Genomic DNA, 25,509 nt, shown 5'->3' on the forward strand with positions numbered 1-25,509 from the left:
AGTATTTTCTGGATTTTGAACAGTGTTTTCTGGATTTTGAACAGTGTTTTCGTTCAGATTTATCTTTATATGAAAAGTGGCTAAATTTCGATAACTTTTGAAACTGTGACTATTTTTGAATGACCACTTGTAAATCTGGCTATTTTTTATTTTCTCCCAACAAAATCTCTGGAAACTCAGCCCACATAAATTGACTTTATCCAAACTAAAATAATAAATGCTTTAATGTGGGATATTCATAGATAATAAATGTCAACAATTTTATTCCATGTAATTCTTGAAGGATTTAACTAATACGATTACTAGAGTCCAGTAGATTTGATCGTTTTGAGTTTCATTTTCTGGTAAGCTAATGAGGTATGTGCTATTTATTTACAACAATAATTATAGTAGTACCTCATTTCCAATTACAGGCTTTAATTCAGATCTTGAAAATGAGCGTGCAATTCATTTACCTTTCATGTATCTTCATTACTAAAACTTTTACTTAGAAAAATAAGCAATTACTTTTGTTTACCCGAAAAATGGATAGAGTTGAATTTATACGCAGTTCCGAGGATATGTGGCGTAACTTAACACAAAATGTAAGGATAAATAGAAATATAAATATAAATTGCAGAGAATGCGAAATAGATAAGGTTGTTAGGAACAATGAATCTTAAGATTCAACAAATAGAATCAATCTAAGAAACCTGAAAGAACGATTCTTTACTGTAGAAGAATATAGCGCTTTTATTAAAATGTAAGCCTAAGAAAAACTTGTTTTACAGAAATGGTAACCAAGCCTTTTTATAGTGGAGAAATTTGGCTCTAAGCATAATAAAATAAACATTCAGTGGGAGACCCATAATAAGTCAGCTTTTCCACAATTTCTGCCAAGATTCTCTCTAGTGGGATTGCAACGGCTTTTGTCTGCGAGCTCGATCTTGCTTAGAACCCTCGATTTTGGTTTGAGCTTGATTTCGACTCGAGCTCTTGATCTTGGTTCGAGCCCGATCCTGGTTCGAGCCCATGAATCGATTCGAGGTCAATGTTGGTTGGTCTCTGGATTATCAGCATGATAGATCTACTCTGCATCATGGTTCGATTTCGATTCGAGCTTGATAATGATATCGACCTCGACACGGATCGGCCTCCCCGGGTTCGAGGTTAGTTTGTTCCACCTTCGGGATTTTACTTCGATAGATCATCGTTCGAACTCGATCGGACGTGCTAAGGCCAAAATCTATTTCGACTGTATACAGATAGTCCCCTCGTTTCTCATAAAGAATGTGGCGAGAAACGATATGATTTTTTAACGGCTCGATCGGATTATAACCTGACGTTTTCATCGGGTTCGACCATGACGCATCTGGTAGTTGTCCAATCGGTTTAGTCTTTCAAGGCATTTAATGCATGTCAGGCGGTGGTCGGCTACCGCTGATACTGAACCGCCATTGCTTGAACCTATAAATAACCCTTTCTTTTATCTTTTACCACTTTTACATCTTCTATCTTCCATATTTTCCAAGTTCTTCTTCGTACTCTCCAACTTACCAGTAAATCTGTGATTTCTTTCTGCAAAATCTCCTCCTCAATTTTACCAAATCTTTGTCATTTTTCTCTATTCCTTGATTCTAAACTCGAAAATGGCGAAAACATCACAAACCATCCCTCAGAAAGAGAAACTTTCATCTTCACAGTGTGCCGCCGATGATGCGCCGGCAGAACCACGGCCTGAGGAGTGCGTTCCTGGGGCGTGCGTCCTTACTTCTGATTTCAAGGTCAATAAAGGATCATCGGTGCCTGGTCGATGTGAACCGGTATTGAGGTATATATATTCGATAACCGAGAAGCACCTCCAACAGCTAAAGAAAGATTGCAATTGGGATAAAAAAGAAATAATGATTCCTTCTTCTGACGAAGATATCACTTCGCACGTGAGAGGGTTTTTGAATGTGTATTCTTATCCTTTCATGTTGGTTCCCCTCGATTCCGTTATCATTGATTTCTGTCGTCAATACCAAATAATCCTAGGCCAGGTCCACCCTTCTTTTTGGCGGATCGTTATCCTAGTCCGATATTTCGTAAGCAAAATCGAGGGGATGTCGTTCACTCTCGACCATCTTATCTGATTATACCGTCCTCGACTTTTTTGAGGAGGGTTAATAAAATTTCAGCGGCGGGCTACCAAGGCTTTGTTCTCGAGTATTGATAAGGACAGGGACCGAGGTTGGATGGGCAGGTTCGTTCGAGTAAGGACTTCGGACCTGATTCCGACTGAAAAGATGCCATTTCCCGAGGAGTGGAATATGAAATATAAGTGTGATCTTGCTGTTACTTCTACTTTGTTCTTTCATTTATTCTCTCATCGACACTCCTCTTTTTGTGATGTAGCGGTTCCCTAGATGCCCGGAGCAGTTCCCGATCTCAAGAACTAGGTACGAGCCCTTGTTTCGACCTCCACATACGTCGAGCGCTCATGGCGTAATTTGTCAAAGGGTCGGTGGGAGGCCAAAAATCACGATAAGCTCATTTCTCATACTCTTTGATGATCCGAATGAGGTGGTTTTCAAAATATTTTATTAAGGTTTTCCATATACAGGTTTGGGTAAAGACGTGGTTTTGAGGCCCTTGTCCAATGAGAAGGAAATTTCGGCCTCTGTTCCAAAGCCGGTGAAGGAAAATAAAAGGAAAAGAGCCTTTGTTCCCGAAGATCCAAAACTGAAGAAGATGATGGCTCATAAGCCAAACAAGAATGTCATTCCTTTGACCGTGGAATCCGTTCTGCGTCTAAGGTATGAAGAAGAAGAAGAAGAAGAAGAAGAAGAAGAAGAAGAAGAAGAAGAAGAAGAAGAAGAAGAAGAAGAAGAAGAAGAAGAAGAAGAAGAAGAAGAAGAAGAAGAAGAAGAAGAAGAAGAAGAAGAAGAAGAAGAGGAAGAGGAAGAAGAAAACGATGAGTCCGCGCTGGTGGTCTGAATGAAGAGAACCACCGATGCCTCATTGGTGGCTGGATCGATGATGCTCCATGAGGCTCCGCCTCGAACTGAGGATTTACTGGAGAAAGATTCGGGTAGAGTCCCCAAACTATTGGATATCGAAGACGCATCTCATCGGAGTCAACGGACAGGGGATATGACCAAGGGGGCCCTCGAACCCCTTCGAACCGAGGAGAATGCTCCAGGCGATTCATTTGGGGCAGCAGTAATCGAGGATTCGCCTACCTTTCCCTCTTTTTCCACAGGGGTGATTCGGGAAGCTCAAGCTCTGGGAGCCCTCGATCTAGACAGGCCTCACGATGAAGAAGATCCCTTTCGTGACCTGTTTACCGGCATTGAGGACGTTGCCGGTGCTGGTGATGAATCGGATCTTTTTCATGGATTGCGGCAGGCTTTGAATCAGGTGAGCTTTTAAAATTATTTTGTCGGTACTATCTTTATGTTCATTTTTCATTAACTTCGCTTCTTGTTTCTTTGTAGGCAGCGGCAGTTCATCGAGAATAATGTTCTCGATCCCAAAATGAGCTGTATCGATATGAGGCCGACCTACAACTGGCTACTGACGAGAGGAACTCCCTTATACTTTCCTTAGGGCAGAGAGAAGAGGAAATAAAAGACCTCCGAGCTGAGCTGGCCAAGGCTTATCGAGATCAGACCGATTTGTCTTAGCAGGTAATGATGCTTTTGAAAGCCTATGGGCTTGATACTGGAAAGATAGCTAACATTTCGGTCTGACAGCTGCAGCAAAAAATCGAGATGATCGGGAAGCTTCGTCAGGAGGTCGACGTGATAAGAACGGAGTCTTTGCGGTGGAAAGAAGGTATGGACCGCTTTGCTGCAGAAAAAGAGACTGCTCGAGCCCAGTTATCATCGTCCGAAACTCAACTTCAGAAAATGAAGGAAAAAGTACTGGTTCAAGCAAGAAGAATTGAGGAGCTTGAGGCTCGGTTGGTCTCTATACTTACCAAGGCCGAATCTAATGCCGAAAAGGCAAAGGCCGGTGTGGATGCGCTCGTGGCCGTCTATCGGGCCGGTGCGGATGTGCTCGTGGCCGTCTATCGTATCGATGCTGAAGCTGCCCAAGTCCAGGCAAGAGAGGCAGCCGAGTCCGCCGATACTCGAGCACATTGGGTGGTCGAACTTGCTAAGTGCCGATCCCGAAGGAAAACTCTCAAGGAGATCCATGCTCGTGGTTTCGATCTCGCTGAAGAGATAAAAAGAGCCAAAGAACTCGAAGCCGATACTGAAGTTCTGGTTTCTCATGGCGATGATGATGATGATGGGAGCAAGAGCGGATCCGAGAATGGGGGGGAGCCTGATAAAGAAGAGACCGCTCCTGACCGAGAAGTTTAGTTCTTAGTTTTTACGTTGTAATCACCCATGCAGATAAATTTGCATATAGATACATCCCCTTTTTTGCAAACTTGCTTCTGTTTTTGTTTCCTGTCTTGTGAGAACTTTATTCATGCCTTCTAAATGTTTTCACAATGATTTAAACAACTTAATCAAATTTGGACTTTATAGCCTCTGTAACCGAGCGAGCGCTTACTCAAACTTGGAGCGTTGTAGCCCTTAGGTTTATTAGTTGAGTCAATGATTCGAGCTTGAAGAAATGTACCCTGTAGGCATAATGGTCGAGTGAGTTCTTGCTCGAACTCGAAATAAAAGTAGCCTGTAGGCTTAGTAGTCGAGTGAATGATTCGAACTCGAAGCAATGTAGCCCGTAGGCGTAATGATCGAGTGAGCGCTTGCTCGAACTCGAAATAAAAGTAGCTCGTAGGCTTAGTCGAGTGAATGATTCGAACTCGAAGTAATGTAGCCCGTAGACGAAATGGTCGAGTGAGTGTTTGCTCGAACTAGATATAAAAATAGCCCGTGGGCTTAGTCGAGTGAATGATTTGAACTCGAAGTAATGTAGCCCGTAGGCATAATGGTCGAGTGAGTGTTTGCTCGAACTCGAAATAAAAGTAGCCCGTAGGCTTAGTCGAGTAAATGATTCGAACTCGAAGTAATATAGCCCGTAGGCGTAATGGTCGAGTGAGTATTTTCTCGAACTCGAAATAAAAGTAGCCCGTAGGCTTAGTCGAGTGAATAATTCGAACTCGAAGTAATGTAGCCCGTAGGCATAATGGTCGAGTGAGTGTTTGCTCGAACTCAAAATAAAAGTAGCCCGTAGGCTTAGTCGAGTGAATGATTCGAACTCGAAGTAATATAGCCCGTATGCGTAATGGTCGAGTGAGTATTTGCTCGAACTCGAAATAAAAGTAGCCCGTAGGCTTAGTCGAGTGAATGATTCGAACTCGAAGCAATGTAGCCTGTAGGAGTAATGGTCGAGTGAGTGTTTGCTCGAACTCGAAATAAAAGTAGCTCGTAGGCTTAGTGGTCGAGTTTATCCTAATTCTGATTGCATAATTAATCTCAAAATAGAGGAATTTTTCTTGGATATAAGATGCCGATAAAGAAGAGAACTTTCTTCGCACGTTATTACACGCCTGGGTTCGGGCCAATCTATATGAACATGGTTCGCTTCGACCATTTGGCACTTACAATTTTTCCTATTGGAACCCAATTGTTGTGAAATAACTTTCTTGCGAGGCCTCGGATGTTGTTGTAAATGTTGCACGATCAATGGTTGCCTCATTAAAAACCTTGCCGAAAAACCCATTTGGGATAAAACCGGTCTAAGGGAAAAAGAGTGCAACGCGTGCCTTCAAGCGAGAGATCCATCTTAGCCCTTGTTCGGACTTCTGCAGGGGTCAGTTTTGAAATATAAACTAATATGGAAAGGTCGTACCTTAGCAGTAGTACCGTTTTAGATGTGATACATTCCAGCTGCTTGATAGATGTTTGCCGTTTATAATGCCGAGCCTATACGATCCCTTTATGATGTTCTCGAGCACCTGATATGGTCCTTCCCAATTCGGTCCTAGTTTTCCTTCGTTCGGATTTCGAGTATTGATGGTAATTTTTCTTAACACTAAGTCCCCAGGCTTGAAATGACGGAGCTTGGTTCTTCGATTATAATATCTTTCGATTCGCTGCTTTTGGGCGGCCAATTAGACGAGAGCAGCTTCTCGTCTTTCGTCCGATAGTTTGAGGCTGGAATTCATAGCCTCGTTGTTTGATTCTTCCATCGCGAATCAAAATCTGGCACTGGGTTCACCAACTTCGACTGGTATCAATGCTTCGGACCCATAAACTAAGGAGAATGGGGTCACCCCCGTACTGGATTTTGACGTCGTCCGATATGCCCAAAGGACTTCGGGCAGGATTTCTCTCCATTTCCCTGTAGCGTCGTTCAACCTCTTCTTTAAGTTTTAAATGACAGTTTTGTTCGTCGATTCGGCCTGTCCTTTCCTACTGGGGTGGTATGGCGTCGATAGTATCCTTCTTATCTTGTGGTCTTCGAGGAATCTTGTTACTTTGCTGCCAACGAATTGTTTTCCATTGTCACACACTATTTCGGCGGGTATTCCGAATCGGCATATGATATGATCCCAAATAAAGTCTATAAGTTCTTTCTCTCTTATTTTCTCGAACGTCAGCGCTTCAACCCATTTAAAAAAATAGTCAGTCATAAATAAAATGAATTTGGCTTTACCTGGGGTCGATGGTAGAGGGCCGACGATATCCATTTCCCACTTCATGAACGGCCATGGGGATAGGACTGAGTGGAGTTGCTCTCCGAGTTGGTAGATCATCGGTGCAAACCTTTGACATTTGTCACATTTACGAAAAAATTCCTTCGCATCTTTGCCCATATCGATCCAATAATACCCTGCTCTGATTACTTTTCGAACTACTGTATCGGCTCCAGAGTGATTCCCACAAGTACCCTCGTGCACTTCCCGTAGGACATAATCGGCATCTCCCGGTCCCAAGCATACTGCCAACGGTCCATCGAATGTTCTTCGGTACATCGTTCCGTCCGAAGCCAACGTGAATCGAGTAGCTTTAGTCCGTAGGTTTCTGGAATCTTTAGGGTCCGATGGGAGTTTTCCGCTCTTCAAGTATTCAATATACTTATTTCTCCAATCCCAGGTTAAGCTTGTAGAATTTATTTCGGCGTGACCTTCTTTGATTACCGATCTCGAAAATTGAATAACATTCCCCGAGCCCGAGTCATCTACCTCGACCGACGACCCCAAATTTGCAAGCGCATCGGCCTCATTATTCTATTCCCGTGGTACATGCCGTAAATTCCATTGTTTGAAATGGTGCAAAGTGACAAGCAGTTTATCTAAATACCTTTGCATTCTACCTTCTGGAACTTCGAAGGTTTTGTTTACTTGACTCACCACCAGCAAGGAGTCGCAATTGGCTTCAATAACTTCTGCTCCCAAGTTTCTAGCTAGCTCGAGACCTGCAATCATGGCTTCATACTCAGCCTCGTTGTTAGTCAACCTGATAGTTTTAATAGATTGCCTAATAGTGTTATCCGTGGATGGTTTCAAAACTATGCCCAGCCCGAACCCTTTCACGTTCGAATCCCCGTCCGTAAAAAGGATCCATACCCCCGATGATGTACCAGATTTCAACAAAAGTTCTTTTTCGACTTCGGGTACGAGGGTTGGCGTGAAATCGGCCACGAAGTCTGCTAAAATTTGAGATTTGATGGCCGTACGGGGTTGATATTCGATATCGTACCCACTGTGTTCGACGGCCCATTTGGCCAGTCGACCTGATAACTCGGGTTTGTGCAAAATATTACGAAGCGGGTAAGTGGTTAACACACATATGGGATGACATTGAAAGTACGACCTTAACTACCTAGAGGCGCTAATCAGTGCAAGTGCCAATTTTTCTAGGAGCAGATATCTAGTTTCCGCTTCTCCTAAGGTTCGACTCATATAATAAACGGAGAATTGCGTACCTTGCTCTTCTCGAACTAGGACACCGCTTACGGCGACTTCCGATACTGCCAAGTACAAACAAAGTTTTTCGTCTATTTTTGGAGTGTGAAGTTGTGGCGGGCTTGATAAATATCGCTTTAGTTCCTCTAATGCTTGTTGGCACTCCGGGGTCCAAGCAAAATCGTTCTTCTTTTTTCGTAGAGAGAAAAATTTGTGACTTCGGTCAGATGATCTTGAAATGAACCGGCTTAAGGCTGCAATCCGACCCGTTAGCCTTTGTACGGCCTTCACGCTATCCACAACAACGATGTCTTCGATGGCCTTGATTTTATCGGGGTTAATCTCTATTCCCCGATATGACACCATGAAGCCAAGGAACTTGCCCGAACCGACCCCGAAAGCATATTTTTCGGGATTGAGCTTCAGGTTGTATTTTCTCAAAATTTCGAACGTTTCCTGCAAATGGGTCAAATTGTCCTCTGCGCGCAGGGATTTAACTAGCATGTCATCAATATAAACTTCCACTGATTTTTCAATTTGTTCTTCGAACATTTTATTTACTAGGCGTTGGTAAGTAGCCCCTGCATTCTTTAGCCTGAAGGGCATCACATTATAATAATACGTTCCATATTTGGTGACAAATGAAGTCTTTTCCTGGTCCTCCGGGTTCATCCGGATTTGGTTATACCCGGAATAGGCATCGAGAAAAGTGAAGATCTCGTGGCCGGCTGTGGCATCGATCATGCGATCGATGTTGGGCAGCGGAAAGGAATCTTTGGGGCATGCTTTGTTTAAATCCTTATAGTCCACACACATTCTAAGTTTGTTCCCTTTTTTAGGGACTGCAACTATGTTGGCTAACCATTCGGGATATTTTACCTCCCGAATGGACCCTACTTTGAGAAGCTTGGTTACCTCGTTCTTTATGAATGTGTGCTTTCCTTCTGACTAGGGTCTTCTCTTTTGCTTCACCGGTCTGAACCTGGGGTCCAAACTTAGCCGATGCATCGTTATGTGCGGCAGGATCCCTGTTATATCTAAATGGGACCAGGCAAAACAATCGATGTTATCGATAAGAAATTAAACGAGTTTCTTCCTGTGTTCGGGGCTCGGCCCCGTTCCCAAGTATAACTTTTCGGGCCAGTGCTCGATTAATGTGACTTGCTCTAGTTCCTCGATTGTTGATTTGGTGGCGTCGGAGTCCTCGGGAATCACGAAAGATCGAGGGATCCTTTGATCATCATCCTCTTCGATTTTCTGGTTGTCTGGCTGGGTCGAAGCCGATGTCTGTGATTGCTATTTGGCGTCTCGTTCTCCTTCCAAGCCCAATCCTTTTATCGGTGAAGGTGAGGACATTGGTTTAGCTTCCTCGACGGTGAACATTTCCTTCGCGGCTGGCTGTTCTCCGTACATCATTTTGACACCTCTCTATGTCGGGAATTTGAGGGCCTGGTGTAGGGTCGAAGGTACAGCTCTCATGTTATGGATCCATGGCCTTCCGAAAAAGGCGTTGTATCTCATATCGCCTTCGATCACGTGAAACTTTGTTCCCTGGATGGTTTCGGCCACGTTTATTGGTAGGATTATCTCGCCTTTGGTGGTTTCACATGCCATATTGAACCCGTTTAGAACCAGAGTTACGGGTACGATCTGATCCTGTAGGCCGAGCTGCTCTACTATCTTCAATCGGATAATGTTGGCCGAGCTACCTGGATCGATTAACACACGCTTAATTTTAGTTTTATTCATGAGTACGGATATTACCTGTGCGTCGTTATGAGGTTGGATGACCCCTTCTGCATCTTCATCATCAAAGGACAAAGTCCCCATAGGTACGTAATCTTGAGTCCGAGATCGATTTTCCCTCACAATCGATGTTTTAGTGCGTTTAAGCATTGGTCCCTGAGGGGTATCGATGCCGCCGATGATCATGTGGATGATGTGCTGCGGTTCTTCTTGCTCGTTTTGCTTGCTGAAATCCCTATTTTTAAAATGGTCCTTCGCCCTATCACTCAAAAATTCCCTAAGGTGTCCTTTGTTAAATAAGCGGGCTATTTCCTCTCTTAGTTGCTTGCAATCTTCCATCCTGTGGCCATGGGTACCATGATATTCACACGTTTGATTGGGATTTCTTCTGGCAGGAACAGTCTGCATGGTTCGAGGCCATTTAGTGTCTTTGATGCGTCCGATGGCCGACAAGATAGCGGATGCACCAACGCTAAAGTTATATTCTGATAATCGAGGTGCTTCTATAGGATCGGCATATTTATCGAAGCCGCTCTTACTCATAAGTCCCCGAGAATTTTGCCCTCGATCAATCCTTCGATTGTTCCGAACTGCATTGCGTGCTGAACCGTTGTTCACCCGATCTGCGACGTACGATCGATATCGGTCTCTGTTTGACCTTTGTTCTCTGTCGATCTCCTTTTGGTTTTTATTAACTGTCTTGTTCTGATGCACGGGTCCGTACGGAGCTCCCAACTGATCATCCTCGACCCTAACTTTCGATTGGTATCGGTTGTGTACATCTGCCCAAGTTATCACTGGATCAAATTTTGTTTCAGCCGATGTGATGATGTCGAGCTTAGCTCGTTCATCCCTTGGGTGAAAGCTTGTACGGCCCAATCGTCTGTGACCGGTGGTAATTTCATGCGTTCCATTTGAAATCGGGATACGAATTCCCTCAGCATTTCATTCTCCCTTTGCTTTACTTTGAAGATGTCTCATTTCCTTGTTGCAACCTTTATGGCACCAACATGTACCTTTACGAACGAATCTGCTAACATGGCAAAAGAATCGATGGAATTCGGTGGTAAATTGTGATATCAGATCATCGCTCCCTTCGAGAGGGTCTCCGCAAACTTTTTCAACAACACGGATTCGATCACATCGTCCTCCAAATCGTTGCCTTTTATGGCACATGTGTAAGAGGTGACATGTTCGTTAGGATCGGTCGTACCGTTATATTTGGGAATTTCGGGCATACGGAATTTTTTGGGGATTGGCTTCGGTGCCGCACTCGACGGAAAAGGCTTTTGTATGAATTTTTTCGAATCAAGCCCATTTATCATTGGTGGAACCCCGGGATTTGATCGACCCTGGCATTGTACGTTTCCACCCTCTTGTCGTTGGCTTCGACTCGTTTTGTGAGTTCCTCGAGCAATTTAGTAATTTCAGAAGTAGTCCCCGATTCTTGCTCGTTAGATTTCACTATGGCGGGCTCTGTTTTGGGGTGACTTCTCGAAGTGGATTGGAATCCGGCCTGCTTTGTGCGCGAGTTTGGCTCTGTAGTTGAGCTATCGCTACTTGTTGGGCTTGTAGCATCTCGAAGATTATACATAAGCTGGCCCCGATTTCCCCCGCATTTTGGGTGTCTCGGGCTACGGATCGAGTACTGCCCTGAATGCTTCTTTCCGGTTCGGAACGCTGATTCGCCTCCAAAGCTATTTGTGAATTGACATCCAATGGTATTTCGGCTCGAATTTCGGGTACTTCGATTCGAGCCTCGGTGCCATCGTTAATTGGCCTTCCGGCCCCGGGTACCAAGTTGTTGGTTTCATCTTGAAAGCCGGCTTCGTTATCGATCGGTGAAGCCATTTGATTGGTGGTTATTCGTAGCTGATCCGAAATTCAAGATGTTTTCGAAAATAAGCCCAAAGCACAATGGCGTGTTTTTTCAGATTTATATCAAATAATCACTGTTATCTTCGGCCCCACGGTGGGTGCCAAACTGTTTACCCGAAAAATGGATAGAATTGAATTTATACGCAGTTCCGAGGATATGTGGCGTAACTTAACACAAAATGTAAGGATAAATAGAAATGTAAATATAGATTGCAGAGAATGCAAAATAGATAAGGTTGTTAGGAACAATAAATCTTAGGATTCAACAAATAGAATCAATCTAAGAAATCTGAAAGAGCGATTCTTTACTGTAGAAGAATATAGCGCTTTTATTACAATATAAGCCTGAGAAAAACTTGTTTTACAGAAATGGTAACCAAGCCCTTTTATAGTGGAGGAATTTGGCTCTAAGCATAATAAAATAAACATTCGGTGGGAGACCCATAATAAGTCAATTTTTCCACAATTTCTGCCAAGATTCTCTCTAGTAGGATTGCAACGGCTTTTGTCTGCGAGCTCGATCTTGCTTAGAACCCTCGATTTTGGTTTGAGCTTGATTTCGACTCGAGCTCTTGATCTTGGTTCGAGCCCGATCCTGGCTCGAACCCTTGAATCGATTCGAGGTCAATGTTGGTTGGTCTCTGGATTATCAGCATGATAGATCTACTCTGCATCATGGTTCGATTTCGATTCGAGCTTGATAATGATATCGACCTCGACACGGATCGGCCTCCCCGGGTTCGAGGTTAGTTTGTTCCACCTTCGGGATCTTACTTCGATAGATCATCGTTCGATCTCGATCGAACGTGCTAAGGTCGAAATCTATTTCGACCGTATACAACTCCCATTTGATACCGTTGGACAACGGATTCAAGATGGTTAAAAGAACCAATTTCATTTACTTCATGATTCATGCTTGAACATTTAATAAGGTATAAGTTGATAAGCTAATAATGTAAAATTTTACATTATAATCTCCCTTGAAAAAACCAACTATAGGTAAGTGGACTATATACTATATCATATACTAGGAGTATAAACTTCGAAAAAATGATGAGTAACCTATTGGAGCCAAATCAACCACACTGAACCTGTAAAAAGAAAGCGGATATACATAAGACTTAAAAATTACTAACTGAAAATTAAAAGCTTATTTTTATACACTAAAATTAGTTTAATCAAAGCCCCTCTACAAATAATCATCTAGAGTACATGGGATTGGCAACTGAGAAAGAACAAGTACTAGAGTAATAAATTATTTGATAATTGATTAATCTTTTTGTTTTATTTTATATTACACTATTTTCTTAAGTTTGTTCAAAATATATGACGCATTTTTTATTGTGATTTTTTTTAGCTTAACCTTCTTATTTTACATTTAATAGTATATCCTTATAGGTATATAAATTTCATGACGTATTTCATAGTGATGAGTAATATATACTATGCTTTAAATTCAAAATAAAAGGTTGACGGATTAGTTTTTGAAACTAACGGAGCACAAAACACCAACAGTCAAACCGTCTTTTATTCCTTGGGAATGTCCCAATTCCAGCTGCCTTTTGTTCTTAAGACAGCATTTATAGTTGCTTTTAAAGAAACTTGTAGTAAAATTAAACTTTGGGACTAGCCTCAAAAGTACCTCTTTCTCGTGCTTCTATAATATGGCACTGAATTTCTTGCTTCGCTTCTTTTGCAAGTGTATACGATTATACGATTTAATATACGTGAAGATAAGAGAGAAATTATCTATAAGTGGAAAAGAAGAAGAAAGCAAGACAAATTACTGTTGATAAAAAAAACAAATATTTGTTCTAAATATCCGTTAGAGATTTTAGTAGTAGTACATAGTACTTTTGTCGTTTTAAAAATGGAATATTTTGTTCTAAATGACATTATTTCTTTCATGTTTGAATGAATTTGATATGGTTAAAAGCATAACCAAACAAAGAAAGTAACTACCGTTCACTTCATTTTATCCATTTTGCATAATAAACAACGTTTTCACATTTTTTTTCCTTCACTTAATCAGATAAAGCAATTAATCTCCGTGTTCTTTTCTTTTTTCCATGAAAACAAATTTCACATCTGCTTATTAACTTTTTTTTTCCTTTTGTTTCAAGAACTCACGGGGAAGAGGAATTTCAAATTTCCTCTTTTAATTTTTTTTACCATAGGAGTAATTTTTTAACTAGGACTCAACAAAATATTATAAAATAACGGCATGATTAGTACCTTTTAATTGCAGAATGTTTTACTTGTAAGAATACTTTTAAGGGTTGAGCTACTTATCCAGTGAATTCCTTCTTCTCCTAAAAACTTACTAATATACAAAAAATAATATTGTTAACTCTGATAATGAAAACTGTGTCCATTGTTATTATAGAAATAACTTCAGCTTTTGGTGTCCCATGTCGCATTCAAGGCACAACATTACATTAAGAAGGATCAGCTTATATTCTTTTTGATGAGATGCTACATGAACTCGAAAAGTTTGACTAATTGCTCCTTCGAACCAGTGACAGCTGAACGGATCTCGTGGACTAAGGCGAAATCATATTTAGAGGCCCTTAAATTTATTTTATAAAATATTTATGCTAACAACAAATTTTGCTTTTTAAATAACAAATTAATCATTTAAGACAAAAAAAATAAATTTAAAAAAAAAAAGGAAGAAGAAGACCACAAAAAATAAAGTGGTGGACTATCGGATGTTGAGGTCCAGAACTCAAAGTGAAAATTTTGATTTGGTTATCATCACAAACAAGAAAAAGATATAAACATACATAATGTAATAGCTTAAGTTTTGAGCATTGACGGTGTAAAAAATATTTACTCATTCTGATCAATTTAAATGGTGATTATAGTTCATTCTATTAAGTAGCACTTATTAGTAAATATCTAAAATAAATTATAAACAACCTAATATAATATGTTGAATTACACAAAAAGAAAATCGGTGCATGAATATTTTTGTGTTCATGCAGTTTAAGAGAACATTGTAAAAGAAATTCATTATGTTGTCGATATATATAACTTAATTCCTATATAAAAATGATAAAATTAAAATTAAAGACTGAAACAGATATAATAACTACTAATTAGGAGGGAAACAATTATTATAATTTATAAATTTATTGGTATAAAATAACCTCAATCAAGTAACAAAAAAATATATTGTAGCACTTTTCTTTATACTAATTATTTATATAAATTATATAGTATATAGTAAAAATAATAATAAAAATTTAAAATAAATTTGAGGCCTTCAAATTTTGGAGGTCTAAGGCAATGGTCTCACTGCATTTAGGGCCTTCAAATTTTGGGAACCTAAGGCAACGGGCCTCAGTGCCCAAAGCCTTAGAGCCGCCCCTGCTTCGAACCAAAACGGAATGACGAGTGTGTTTTATCCATTATTTTTGCCTAAAAAGAAAAAGAAGAAGCTAATACATAGATATTGGAAAAATAAATAAATGAATGGATACTAATGCAACGGATTAAAATGGATATGTTGATAATTTAGTATTAATAACAAAATGGTCATTAGTACGGAAAAGATTAGAAAAGTAATGCAATGGACTAAAAATCTAAACGGATATTTTTGTAATCCAGAAATAATTCTAAACAACAAACATAGGATTATAGATTAGTAATAACCAATTCCTTGCAATGTAGAGATATGGTACGCTATATTAAATTACGAAAAAGTACAATGAAACGTAGCATCGTGGCCGTATCATGCGGCATTATTCAGCAATCTTTGAATCCGTTGCTGACTTATAAAACTGAGTGATCGTTGCCTTGTCCTCAATCTCTTCGCCTTTATTTCTCGCTTCCCAATAATCTCTACTCTCCTATCTACTCTTCTTCTCCTCCTTTCCATACCCCAAAAAAAAAAATCACACACTTGTTTTTTTACTCATTCTAGTCTATAGTCTATACTCTTCAGCAACAAAAACCCATATCTCGAAACCAAAAAAGAAGTGTTATTCATAGTTCTTTGTGCTTGCATTTTTTAATTTTGGATTGGGATATTGGTACATACCAACAGTGGCATTTAAAACTTTGAAACTCACATGCAGATTATGCATCTTGTGTGTTTTTTCTTCATTTTGTGCTCAGTCTTTGAATTTAATAAAAGATTTCTGGGTTATTTTCTGGATTTATTTTTAATGGATTGTGTTGAAGCGCTGAAGCTTTTGAGTCTTAATGCTGATTTGGGATTTGGATTTCTGGTATTTGGGTGGTTTGGGCAAGTGTATAAGGTTTTGGGCCTGTTCTTGTTGTTCGGTTTGGGGTTAAGGGTCTTGCAGTTTAGTTGGTATTGCAAAGGTTGGAACCGTTTTCTTTGTGAATTTTGTGGAAAATCAGGTGAATTGAGAAATGGGTGTTGCTCAAAAAATGATTTTGATGAGAAATGTAGTGCAAAGATGAAATTTTGCAAGTCTGGGTTATTAGAAGAGGAAAAAGTGAAATGTGTTTCAGATGAGGAATTGGATGATGATGAACAAGAATGTCATGATGAAGATAAAGTGTTTGATGTTTTGTCACTGAGGAAAATGGTTAAGATTGAAAGGAGCAGAGCAAATGCTGCTTGTTTGGAACTTGAGAAGGAGAGAATGGCAGCAGCTACAGCAGCTGAGGAAACAATGGCAATGATTTTGCGGCTACAGAATGAAAAGAGTTTGGTTGAAATGGAAGCCAATCAATATAAAAGGTTGGCTGAGGAGAAGCAATTACATGACCAAGAAGTAATTCAATCATTACAATGGCTTGTACTTAAGCATGAATCAGAAAGGAGTATCTTGGAAGGCCAACTCAAATTATGTTGTAAAGAAAAGTTGAAGACTTTTGGGAAAAGGGATGATGAAGGGGACCACTCAGAAGTAGCTGATGATGAGGAGAATCATAGTTCTCTCAACACCAACTTGGATGATGCTTTTCACTATACCCTCTTTAGCTCTCTTGACATGGATTTGTCAACATAGTAAGTTTTTTTATTACTTGGAAAAACACTAAAAACTGTAGATTTGCTTCCCTTCATTACAGACAAGAACTGTTTGGCAAAAACTCATAGGAATCCAAGAGATATGGGGGGTCAATCATTGGAGAGTACATCAACTCGTCCAGTTAACCAACATCAATAAGTGGTGCATATACTTTTGCTTTTTGATGGTTATCCACTATCACTTGCTCTATGAATCTCCAAGCAACTAATTGGTCTTTGAACAGTGAACCAGCTCCTCCTTGTGTAGTGGAATTATGTTCAGTTTTCACTTGTAAATAATAGTACTAGTATTAATATAGCAACTCAATTCATATGTTTTGAAAGCAAAGTTACTCTGATCGTGAATATTTGACTATGCCATTTTTTTTGTGCAAAGTGTTAGTACTTGAATAAAGTTAAACAACATTTTCACTGTTTCTTGTGAGTATATCTAGATTGCTCCCTAATGTTGTCACTGATAGATAGCTCCAGAATTTAAGGATCTGTAAGCATCACCAGCTTCTTTTTTTCCTTTTGTGTATATGTGGGAAAACTAATTCGGTCTATCTTTTGTTATTTCCGCCAATATTGCTGTATTTGTAAATAATAATTCTGCAAAATATAAGTTAACGTAATGAAACAGTAATTAATTCGAGCCTACTGAATTCACAGTGTTTCCTTAAGGAATTTAATCCCCTCTTAGTACCCAAGGTAATGGATTATTTCTTCCCAGGATAGAACGAATCACACACTGGTGTAGCGGTACTTCAAACCCCAGTGTTTAAGCGAACACAAAGTTCGGTAGCAAATCACACTTACAGTTGCTTTGTTTGAAGTTAAAAACAATGCAGAACGAAGGAGTAGAAACTCAGAAAATTGTATGGAAATGCTGAGAGGAAGGAATGCAGTGTATAGCCAAATCTGTTGAGCGATTTCAGTTTGTGTCTTGTGTCTTGTGTGTGTCTTTCTTCAACAGCTGTTGCACATATATATAGCAGCCAGTGTTGAAGAAGAACAATCGTCCACCCTCCATGGTGGAGCAAGCATTAGCTTGTTTGTGGAGCAAGCACAATCATGGTGGGAAGAGCATTAGGCGGCTGCCTTGTGGTCAATACACGTATTGGAAAATATCCGTTACAAATGCGGATAATCTTACGTTAATATTTACTATTAACAAATAAATTTGGTCCAAAAAATTGATCAATCGTAGCCGAAGCCGAAGCCGAAGCCGAACTGAGCGACGACGACGGCGCGAGGCTTGCTTTCTTCTTAACTCTTTAAGAGCTACAAGAAGAGCAATTATATATATACCCACCAAAAATCTTTTCCTCTTCCAATATGGGACAATGTCTCATTGTCAAGAGGGGGAAACTTAAAATTTTACTCAAAAATTTCATTTTCCCTTCATTTCCCATTCACCCTCATTTTAAGACTATTTCATCTTAAAAACAAAAACCTCAACATCTTTATCCATGAGATGATGATATCAATTGCCTTTTTTGCCATGGGAAATAGCTGAAGCTGCTTATATCATTTTAGAATGTGTGTATTCATCACCTTGTCGCGTTCTATTCTCTTGCAACGTGGCGTGCTCAATGTCACAGTATTCCTCCAATCTTGAAAGAAATTGGAAAGAATAGATGGCGGACAGGTTCATTTTTATGAAGCTTTTTGTATTATCTTGTATCAGAATTTCGTATGAATAATCTGATTAGCTTCTGTGGTGCTGAGCTGTCCTTATAAAGTAGCCACCATAAAATGGTGATATAGATAGTATCTTCTAGTTTTCAACCGTACGACTTTGATCACAAGACAAATACTCCATTAATGAGTATTTCTGCAAGCAAAAGAGACCCATTCTGATGAAACTTTTGAAATACCAAAATACAATAGAAGACAGATTCTCCATTCAGATACTCTAATGAGAGTCATTTCTTTTTGTTTTTTCCCTTCATAATGAATCTAAAATCAAAATGTTATCACTGCTAACCCCTGTTTCTTTTTTCTTTCTAACAATTCTAGCAGATTGGAGTAAAAGTATGAACTCAAATAATACTTTTGTGTAGTCTTTTTACTGACGGCACAAACTTTAAATGAAGCCCCAGCAGTGGATTGTGCAATTGTAGGCATTATTTCCTTTTTCTTTATGCCCTTGGAGCGTTAATATTCATCAACTGTTTTATGTATGGAATTTATTGATCAAAATATAATTTTTGCTCAGATCTCCCAGACAAGGGAAAAGTAAACGTTAGAGGGCATAAAATAAAGACCAGAAGCAACAGACAGCAAACCAGACAAAAGCCATGAATAAGAAACTGAAATAAAACCAATGGCTAAACAGGCGTCAATGTTCCCATGTGATCAAATCGAATCTTGAACAAATGGCTGCCGAAATGTTTCTTTTTGAATAAAAGGTCTATCAAACTTCAATCTTGTTTACTCGGAAGGAATCCATAACTGCACGAATGTCACTTTCCTCATCTGCAAAGGTTGTTTCAGGTGTTTGTATTCTCAATTCGTATAAACGGTTGTTTTCCACTCCAAGAACTGAAAGGTATCGCCTATCCCATTCCAGACGAGCAACTCGATCTTGTGGCATTACAGCCAACTCATTATTGTTAGCATATGACTTGATATTCACCTACTTATCACAGCATGACAGAATCTGGTATTAGAATCCAGGAATACGCGCGTGCACACACACACACAAAAAAAAACATGAATTGCAATACATGTAAACTAAGAAGAATGAAGCTTTAACTGGAAGCTATTCATCACCAAGGTGTAGTGGGATAGTTGAGATCCCTGCACCCACTTGGATCCTTCGGAACATAGAACTTTCTAGTATGGAGCATTATACTCTCCTCAGTGGACTTACCCAACGCGAATTCGAATTAATCGGGCATGTGGGGGTTAGACAGTGGTGGGACATTCCTTCATCGGAAAATTACACTGTGTAACTAGGTCAAAATTTATTTTTCAGATATATTTACTATATGTTGAATCCCCTTAACTTTTTGTGTGTTTACTTATTTATATTTTGACACCTCTTAGTGAAATTTCTGGCTCCAACACTGGCGTTAGATACCAAATGGTAAAGGGGAAGGAGAACCAAAAATTTGGGAGCTATTCTCCCCTCAACAGGCATGACACAACTTATGATATGAACAACATGAAGCCAAATCATCATATATATCTAGACACCTTTATCATCAGACAGGCAAAAGGACCCCAAAAACCATTCATAACTAGCAAAATGCTAATATATTACCTCAACTTGATAATACAGCCTCCCATCATCAGCTACCCTTGACGAAGTAGAAAGAACACTTGATTCGCGTCTGACACCAAGTCTAGTGGACATAAATTCAGTCAAATATTGTCTAAGGACTCCCTTTCCAGCTTTTTCTGGTGGACCCAAATCTTCTACACTTTTGTAGTTAGAGGATGAAGGAGATGATATCTCCACTGACAGATTTTCATCTAAAACAAGAGGATCCCTGAAAAATATGTCAGCACCAGCACCACGCACTTGAATCCAGTTTCGAGGATACATAAAGGAATAGCCGTCAAAGGTATCAATATACTCCCTGAACTCAATAGATTGAGCATATGCAACTTTGGGCAATTCATAATTTGAGAGCACGAAACTTGAGCATATCAGGGCCATTGCCTTTCTCCTTGGAACTGCAAAATCTTTTTTCTGATTATATATCGGAAAATTCTAGTGAGAAACTGTGCAACAATAACGGCTTTCAGGAAATAACCAATGGTCTAGCAGAAAGCATAGTGACAGACAATGAAACACATAGCGCCATGATTTGTGTAAAATGAGACCATTTGTGTACTAAGGCAGGTAGAGAAACTCGGCCACTGCAGATCTTTGACGATACGCTTCAAATACTTGCAAACTTTTATACTTGAACTGTATACAACATGTTAAAATGGCTTTTACCGTACCTATATGATGACTTTGAAAAGTCAAAGACAATTGATTATTTAAATTGAAGGGCTGAAAACTGTAATTTAGTATCACCTCTAATCATAATATTGTAAAAATCAATAGCCCGAGATTTAAAATTGAAAAGGAAAAAACCTCTAAAACAGCTGAAGTTCCTTCTTTCACCATATCTCCCTTCTTCACAGTATGCTGCTCTGAGAACTTTCTTGCCATCTGAACAGGTTTGTCCAACGCTTGCCCTAGATTTGTAGCAACATAAGAGAAGTTTTAACTATAGCTATCGATATGAACTTGTACATCCAAGAACCAAAAGAAAAAGTTGCAAGTAATACTGGACAACAAGAAATCATGGAATTGGGGCTTGCAAACCATTAATTGAAGATTCATGACAGAAGCCAATTCTATTAGGCAAACACCGCCCTATCACTTACATTAGTGCATAGGAGATGTAAAGCTTGGACCTTGAGGGTTTTGGGCAACACCTCAGACTAAGTAGATGCCCGGCAACAGACAAGTAAGGAAGGAAGAAATGCCAAATGGAAGCTTTCTAGTAATCGCTTGAAAACTTGTTCTTTAGTAATTAATTTACATCGCCAAAGAACTCTAAAATTCAGACACCAAATATTAGCTAGTGCTTGTTATTCAAAATCTCACATGCAGTCAATTGAATATCAAGGTCAGAAGCAAAATATATAAGCTCCTTATTTGTTTACAAATAATAAATACTAGTAGAACTTTGCAACTGGCCTTAAAACTCAGCAACTTTGAATATGTCAAATTGTCATGTATTTTTTTCTGCGTCTAAGGAAAAATAAAACCAACTTGAGTTGACATCCTAGGTGTCAGTTTTTGGGTCTTTATAATTAGGTATTGCAATAAGCAGAACGTGACCTATATATTAGTGTTGCACTTATGACATGAAGCACAATTTCTTTGTCAGTGAGACAGAAGTCTCTACATTCTCAAGGTGGAGGTAACGTCTACATACACACACCCTCCCCAAACACCACTTGTGGGATTACACTGGGTCTGTTGTTGTTGTAGTCAGACAGAACTCCAGTCCATAAAAGAGTTTTGTGAGATGCGATTGTCATGTAACTAATTTCTTCTGCTTCTAAGCTTTAAGAAGCTTATGAGCTCATAGCCAAAACACAAACAAAGCTGATATTACAGTTAAACTACATTAGGAGGTTTTCTTTCTTATGAGCAGATAAAACATTGTTTAAGAAATGAGTATTTAACTTTATGCTCTACATCAGAATAGTCTCACAAAAACTCATCCAAACATTTGTAGAACTTGCGATATCCATTATTCCAAGAATAAACGAAACACAGCAAAATGTTATGAATTTGGGAAAGCATAGTCTCTATTGACATTTCTATCACCTTCTTACCAAATCATCCAAACAACTAGTTGGTAAGGGAAACACCTTGCTGCCCTGCCTTCTTCTGAGTTCTGACTTCCAACCACCCCCACCCCCACCCCCACCCAACTTCTCCAACTTTTGAATTGTTGAAGCAAGAACTTAATGTGAGAGTTGAAGCCCCAATAAGAGAAATGAAAAGTTTCTCATAGGAGATCGGAGCTTTCTATGTTGATGACATACATACATAAACAAAAATGTCACATTTCCAATAGGTTAACCTTTTAAATAAGGTGGTGCATACAATTCATAATCATATCACAAATGTCCTAGCATTCAAGTCTCACCGCTACCCATCAACAGATCATATTTCAATCAGTCGGCCTTGCGAACCTAAATAAACAAACAAAAATTGTTTCCTCTCTAACAAATTAAGCTTTCAGATAAGATGGTACATAATTCAATAGGTATGTTAGTTGAATTTACGTTATACACATTGCTAGTGTAAAAATACTATAATTTAACCTATATAGCAGGTTAGTCACCGACTTATCATAGAGATTCACCTCTAGCTAGAAAAGGAGGTTGAGTGAGCTCTGCCTATAAATTGCTTAACGGACTCAACGAAACAAAAATGCAAAGAGATACAATGAAAATGGAACAACTTTATGTAATATATCAAGTTCAAAGTTGAGGCTAGAGGTGCCAAAATGGTTCATTAAAAAATGTGTTACATAATGATCTTTTTTAAAACGGGTCAAATATGGATAACAACCATATTATCCACTTAGAAAATGAATAACTAATGAGATAAGTTTTACATTTGTAAGGCATCTAATACTAGTAATTCTTCCAAAAATGATTATATTTGAGAAGACATTTATCAACCAGGTAACCCATTTTTTATCCCTTTTTTCATTACCCATTTTTTACCAGAAGCATATCTGACCCGACCCGACCGTTTGACACTCCTACTTGAGACTTTTAGTACCTGCGGCTATGGTGGAACGGCGCTGAGTGAAAGACTTGGGGCGAGTAGAAATGGATGGAATGCCAAAGCCAACACTGTAGGAGGTGGAAGCCTGAAGAATTCTCATAGTGGAAGAAAAAGGGTTGCCTTTTTCTGGGTTTTCCTATTCGGTAAAAAGATAAAAGATCCAAGCTTCGACTCCGATCAAAGAATGGGTGTAATGAACACTTTTTAAGCAGCAGCTGTATGAGTAAGGGTGAGGCTGTGGAAAGACAATCAGAATTCTGTCCAATCCACACTGCACATTTTGCCACGCTTTTAAATGGAGTTAGTTATTTTGTGAATCAATTTTATCGTCGCCTAGTGTTGTTATTTTACTTCTTCCATAATTTTTTATAGTAATGATTAATAAATTGTATATAGGCACTGTTTTAAAAGGCTTTTTGGGACTTGACACGGGACGGGACACTATGAAAAGGTCCCGAGGCTCATGTGTGGGGCTAGTACTCTGAGGCTTACGCTCCCCCGACGCCCAATTGTAGCTCCGAAACATGCCTAATGCTCTTTGTTCGGGCTCGCCTAATAGTTCCTAGCACAAATCATGCATCAAATTTCCTAACTAGCATTGTTAACACTCAAATTTCTTTAACAAATGACTAATTAATTTTTTTTCATCTATAGAAATATGAAGATTAGGAATACTCAAAATAATGAGTCATAGTATTGCATATTTACTAATTGAGAACATTGGAGAGTGAATATCATTTGAATAGCCAAAATTCTCTCTCTCTCTCACGCGCACACACACACACACATATATATTCATATTTTAGTTCTATATCTCTCAAAATTATTAAACTTTTATTATTTTACTACTTGAAAGTAATTTTATATTTAATCGTAAGAAATAATATCTTAAATTATATTATTGATGGAGTTTATTGATTATTAACTTTTAGAGAGGCAAACCGTATAATCTGATAATATTTTTTAAAATATTGTTACCTTTTAATTATTTGAAAGTCAAGACATTATAGTTGATTTTTATCTTATGGTAACTTTAACACTATTGCGTTGTTTAAGTTTAAATATTAGATATTTTATTTTTGTGAGTTTTTAAATTTCTTAAACTTTAAAATTTAAATATTGGATATTATATTTTTATTATTATTTTGCTATTTTATTAATTCATAAATTAATAATTTAAAGATCCATGGGACTTACCCACATGTCTCGGGACTTACGCATCGCCTCGTATTAAGTAAAACGCTCTGCCTCACGCCTCCACCTTTTAAAACACGGCTCATAAGCACATCGAATTTTCAATGCTTTAAAATAATCTATATCTATATATATGATTACATTTATATCTATTTATCTATACTACTATAAAGATATCATCATCATACTATATTATAAGGGCGGAGCCACCAAGTAAAAGTTAATTTACTAAAATATCCACATAAAACTAAATGAACTTTTTATCCTTCAAATAAAAAATTACTCTTCTAATATTTTGTCCCAAAAAATAAATTTACATTACAATAAATACTACTTATTGGATAAAACTATTCAAGTACATCACGTACACAATGAATCAGCAAATGGGAAGATACTTGTGTGAATTTTATTCAAAGTCCCGGAATTGCTTTCATCTTCCAATAATGGTTGCAATTATACAATTTATGTGAGCTTTTAGAATATCTTTTCAATGTCTACTAGTAATTGCTTTCATCTTTCCGCACTCATTTTATATGAATTTTTTTCCTTTTGTTCTCTTTATATAGGTCCAACCATTGTGAGTATTCCTGTAACTAGACTTACACTTGTACTTTTTGGCTTTCATTTAGTGATCTTAATTGTTTTGTTTCTTGTTATAGTTAATGGTGAATTATGATTAATGTTATATTTTGGTTTTTTGTTGTGTTGTAGGGCAATTATGGTGAGGTCGTTGAGGTTGGTGATTGGGTGTAAGTTCATGACAGGTTGATTAAATATAAAATTTATATTTGTTTTCTCACCGTACTTTTTGTTTACCCGAAAAATCGAATAATGTTAAATTTATGTATGATTCTAAGGATATGCGATACAATTTGATACAAATCGTATAGAGAAATAGAAATATATGTATTCTTGACTATGAAAATGAGAATAGTGAGCAAAAAGAATGAATAAGATAAAGTAAAACAAGTACAAAGAGATATCTTTCCATATGAGAAGTGATCTTTTGTTACAGTGTATCAGGTACCCCTATGCTTACAAGGATTTTCCCCTTTTATAGTAGAGGGATCCTACTTTATTTATAATAAAACAAAGCATATAGTGGAGGACCCATGATGAATTGTCTCTTCCTCGATTCCCGCCAAGATTCTCTCCCTTAGTGCGGTTGTAACGGCGTCCGTAGGGATGTTCGATCGGCCGCACAAAGAACGCACAGTGGCGAAGACGGTGGAATCAACTTGCGAGTGATCTTCGAAATGTTACAGGCTCAACAGGTGGTAATAGCCCAACTCCAGAACCAGAGCTGCCTGTCAAGTAGGATTGATCCCGAACCATCCCAGGAAGTTGTTCAGAGAGTTGAACCGGTCTCAGGGAGATTGAATGAGAAGGAGTCGGGGACCAACCCAGTAATCATGAAGATGCTCGAGGAACTGGCAAAACGGATAGAGTCGGTAGAGAAGAAGATCGAGGCGAATGATAAGAAAGTGGAAACCTACAATCAGGGTCGATCAAATCCCAGGAGTGCCACCGATATTGAAAGGCCTAGACTCC

The 25,509-nt window shown here is 38.8% G+C and overlaps 2 protein-coding genes across 2 annotated transcripts; one reads left to right on the forward strand and one right to left on the reverse strand.

Moving 5' to 3' along the window:
- The first annotated feature begins 15,150 nt into the window (after positions 1-15,150).
- On the forward strand, positions 15,151-16,805 carry LOC107795332 (protein FLOURY 1-like). Its single transcript, XM_016617947.2, has one exon. It carries the CDS (start codon positions 15,532-15,534, stop codon positions 16,441-16,443), a length of 912 nt encoding a protein of 303 aa, XP_016473433.2. The 5' UTR covers positions 15,151-15,531; the 3' UTR covers positions 16,444-16,805.
- A 1,872-nt stretch (positions 16,806-18,677) lies between these two features.
- Positions 18,678-23,027, reverse strand: LOC107795331 (psbP domain-containing protein 1, chloroplastic). The gene is made up of 4 exons (XM_016617945.2): positions 22,759-23,027; positions 20,539-20,642; positions 19,714-20,145; positions 18,678-19,083 (listed from the first exon to the last, which is right to left on the reverse strand). The coding sequence occupies exons 1-4, from the start codon at positions 22,862-22,864 to the stop codon at positions 18,862-18,864; spliced, it is 864 nt and encodes a 287-aa protein (XP_016473431.1). The 5' UTR covers positions 22,865-23,027; the 3' UTR covers positions 18,678-18,861.
- Positions 23,028-25,509: the final 2,482 nt, after the last annotated feature.

Source organism: Nicotiana tabacum, unplaced genomic scaffold (genome assembly GCF_000715075.1).
Source record: "Nicotiana tabacum cultivar K326 unplaced genomic scaffold, ASM71507v2 Un00001, whole genome shotgun sequence".
NCBI lineage: Eukaryota > Viridiplantae > Streptophyta > Magnoliopsida > Solanales > Solanaceae > Nicotiana > Nicotiana tabacum.

Bases quoted from the DNA above. Each gene is read 5' to 3' on its own strand.
- LOC107795332 (XM_016617947.2), top strand. From the start codon at position 15,532: ATGCAGATTATGCATCTTGTGTGTTTTTTCTTCATTTTGTGCTCAGTC.
- LOC107795331 (XM_016617945.2), bottom strand. From the start codon at position 22,864: ATGAGAATTCTTCAGGCTTCCACCTCCTACAGTGTTGGCTTTGGCATT. The intron at 20,643-22,758 runs GTACTAAAAGTC...CTACAAATCTAG, and splicing joins CCGTTCCACCATAGCCGCAG to GGCAAGCGTTGGACAAACCT. The intron at 20,146-20,538 runs GTTTTTTCCTTT...ATATATAATCAG, and splicing joins GAACTTCAGCTGTTTTAGAG to AAAAAAGATTTTGCAGTTCC.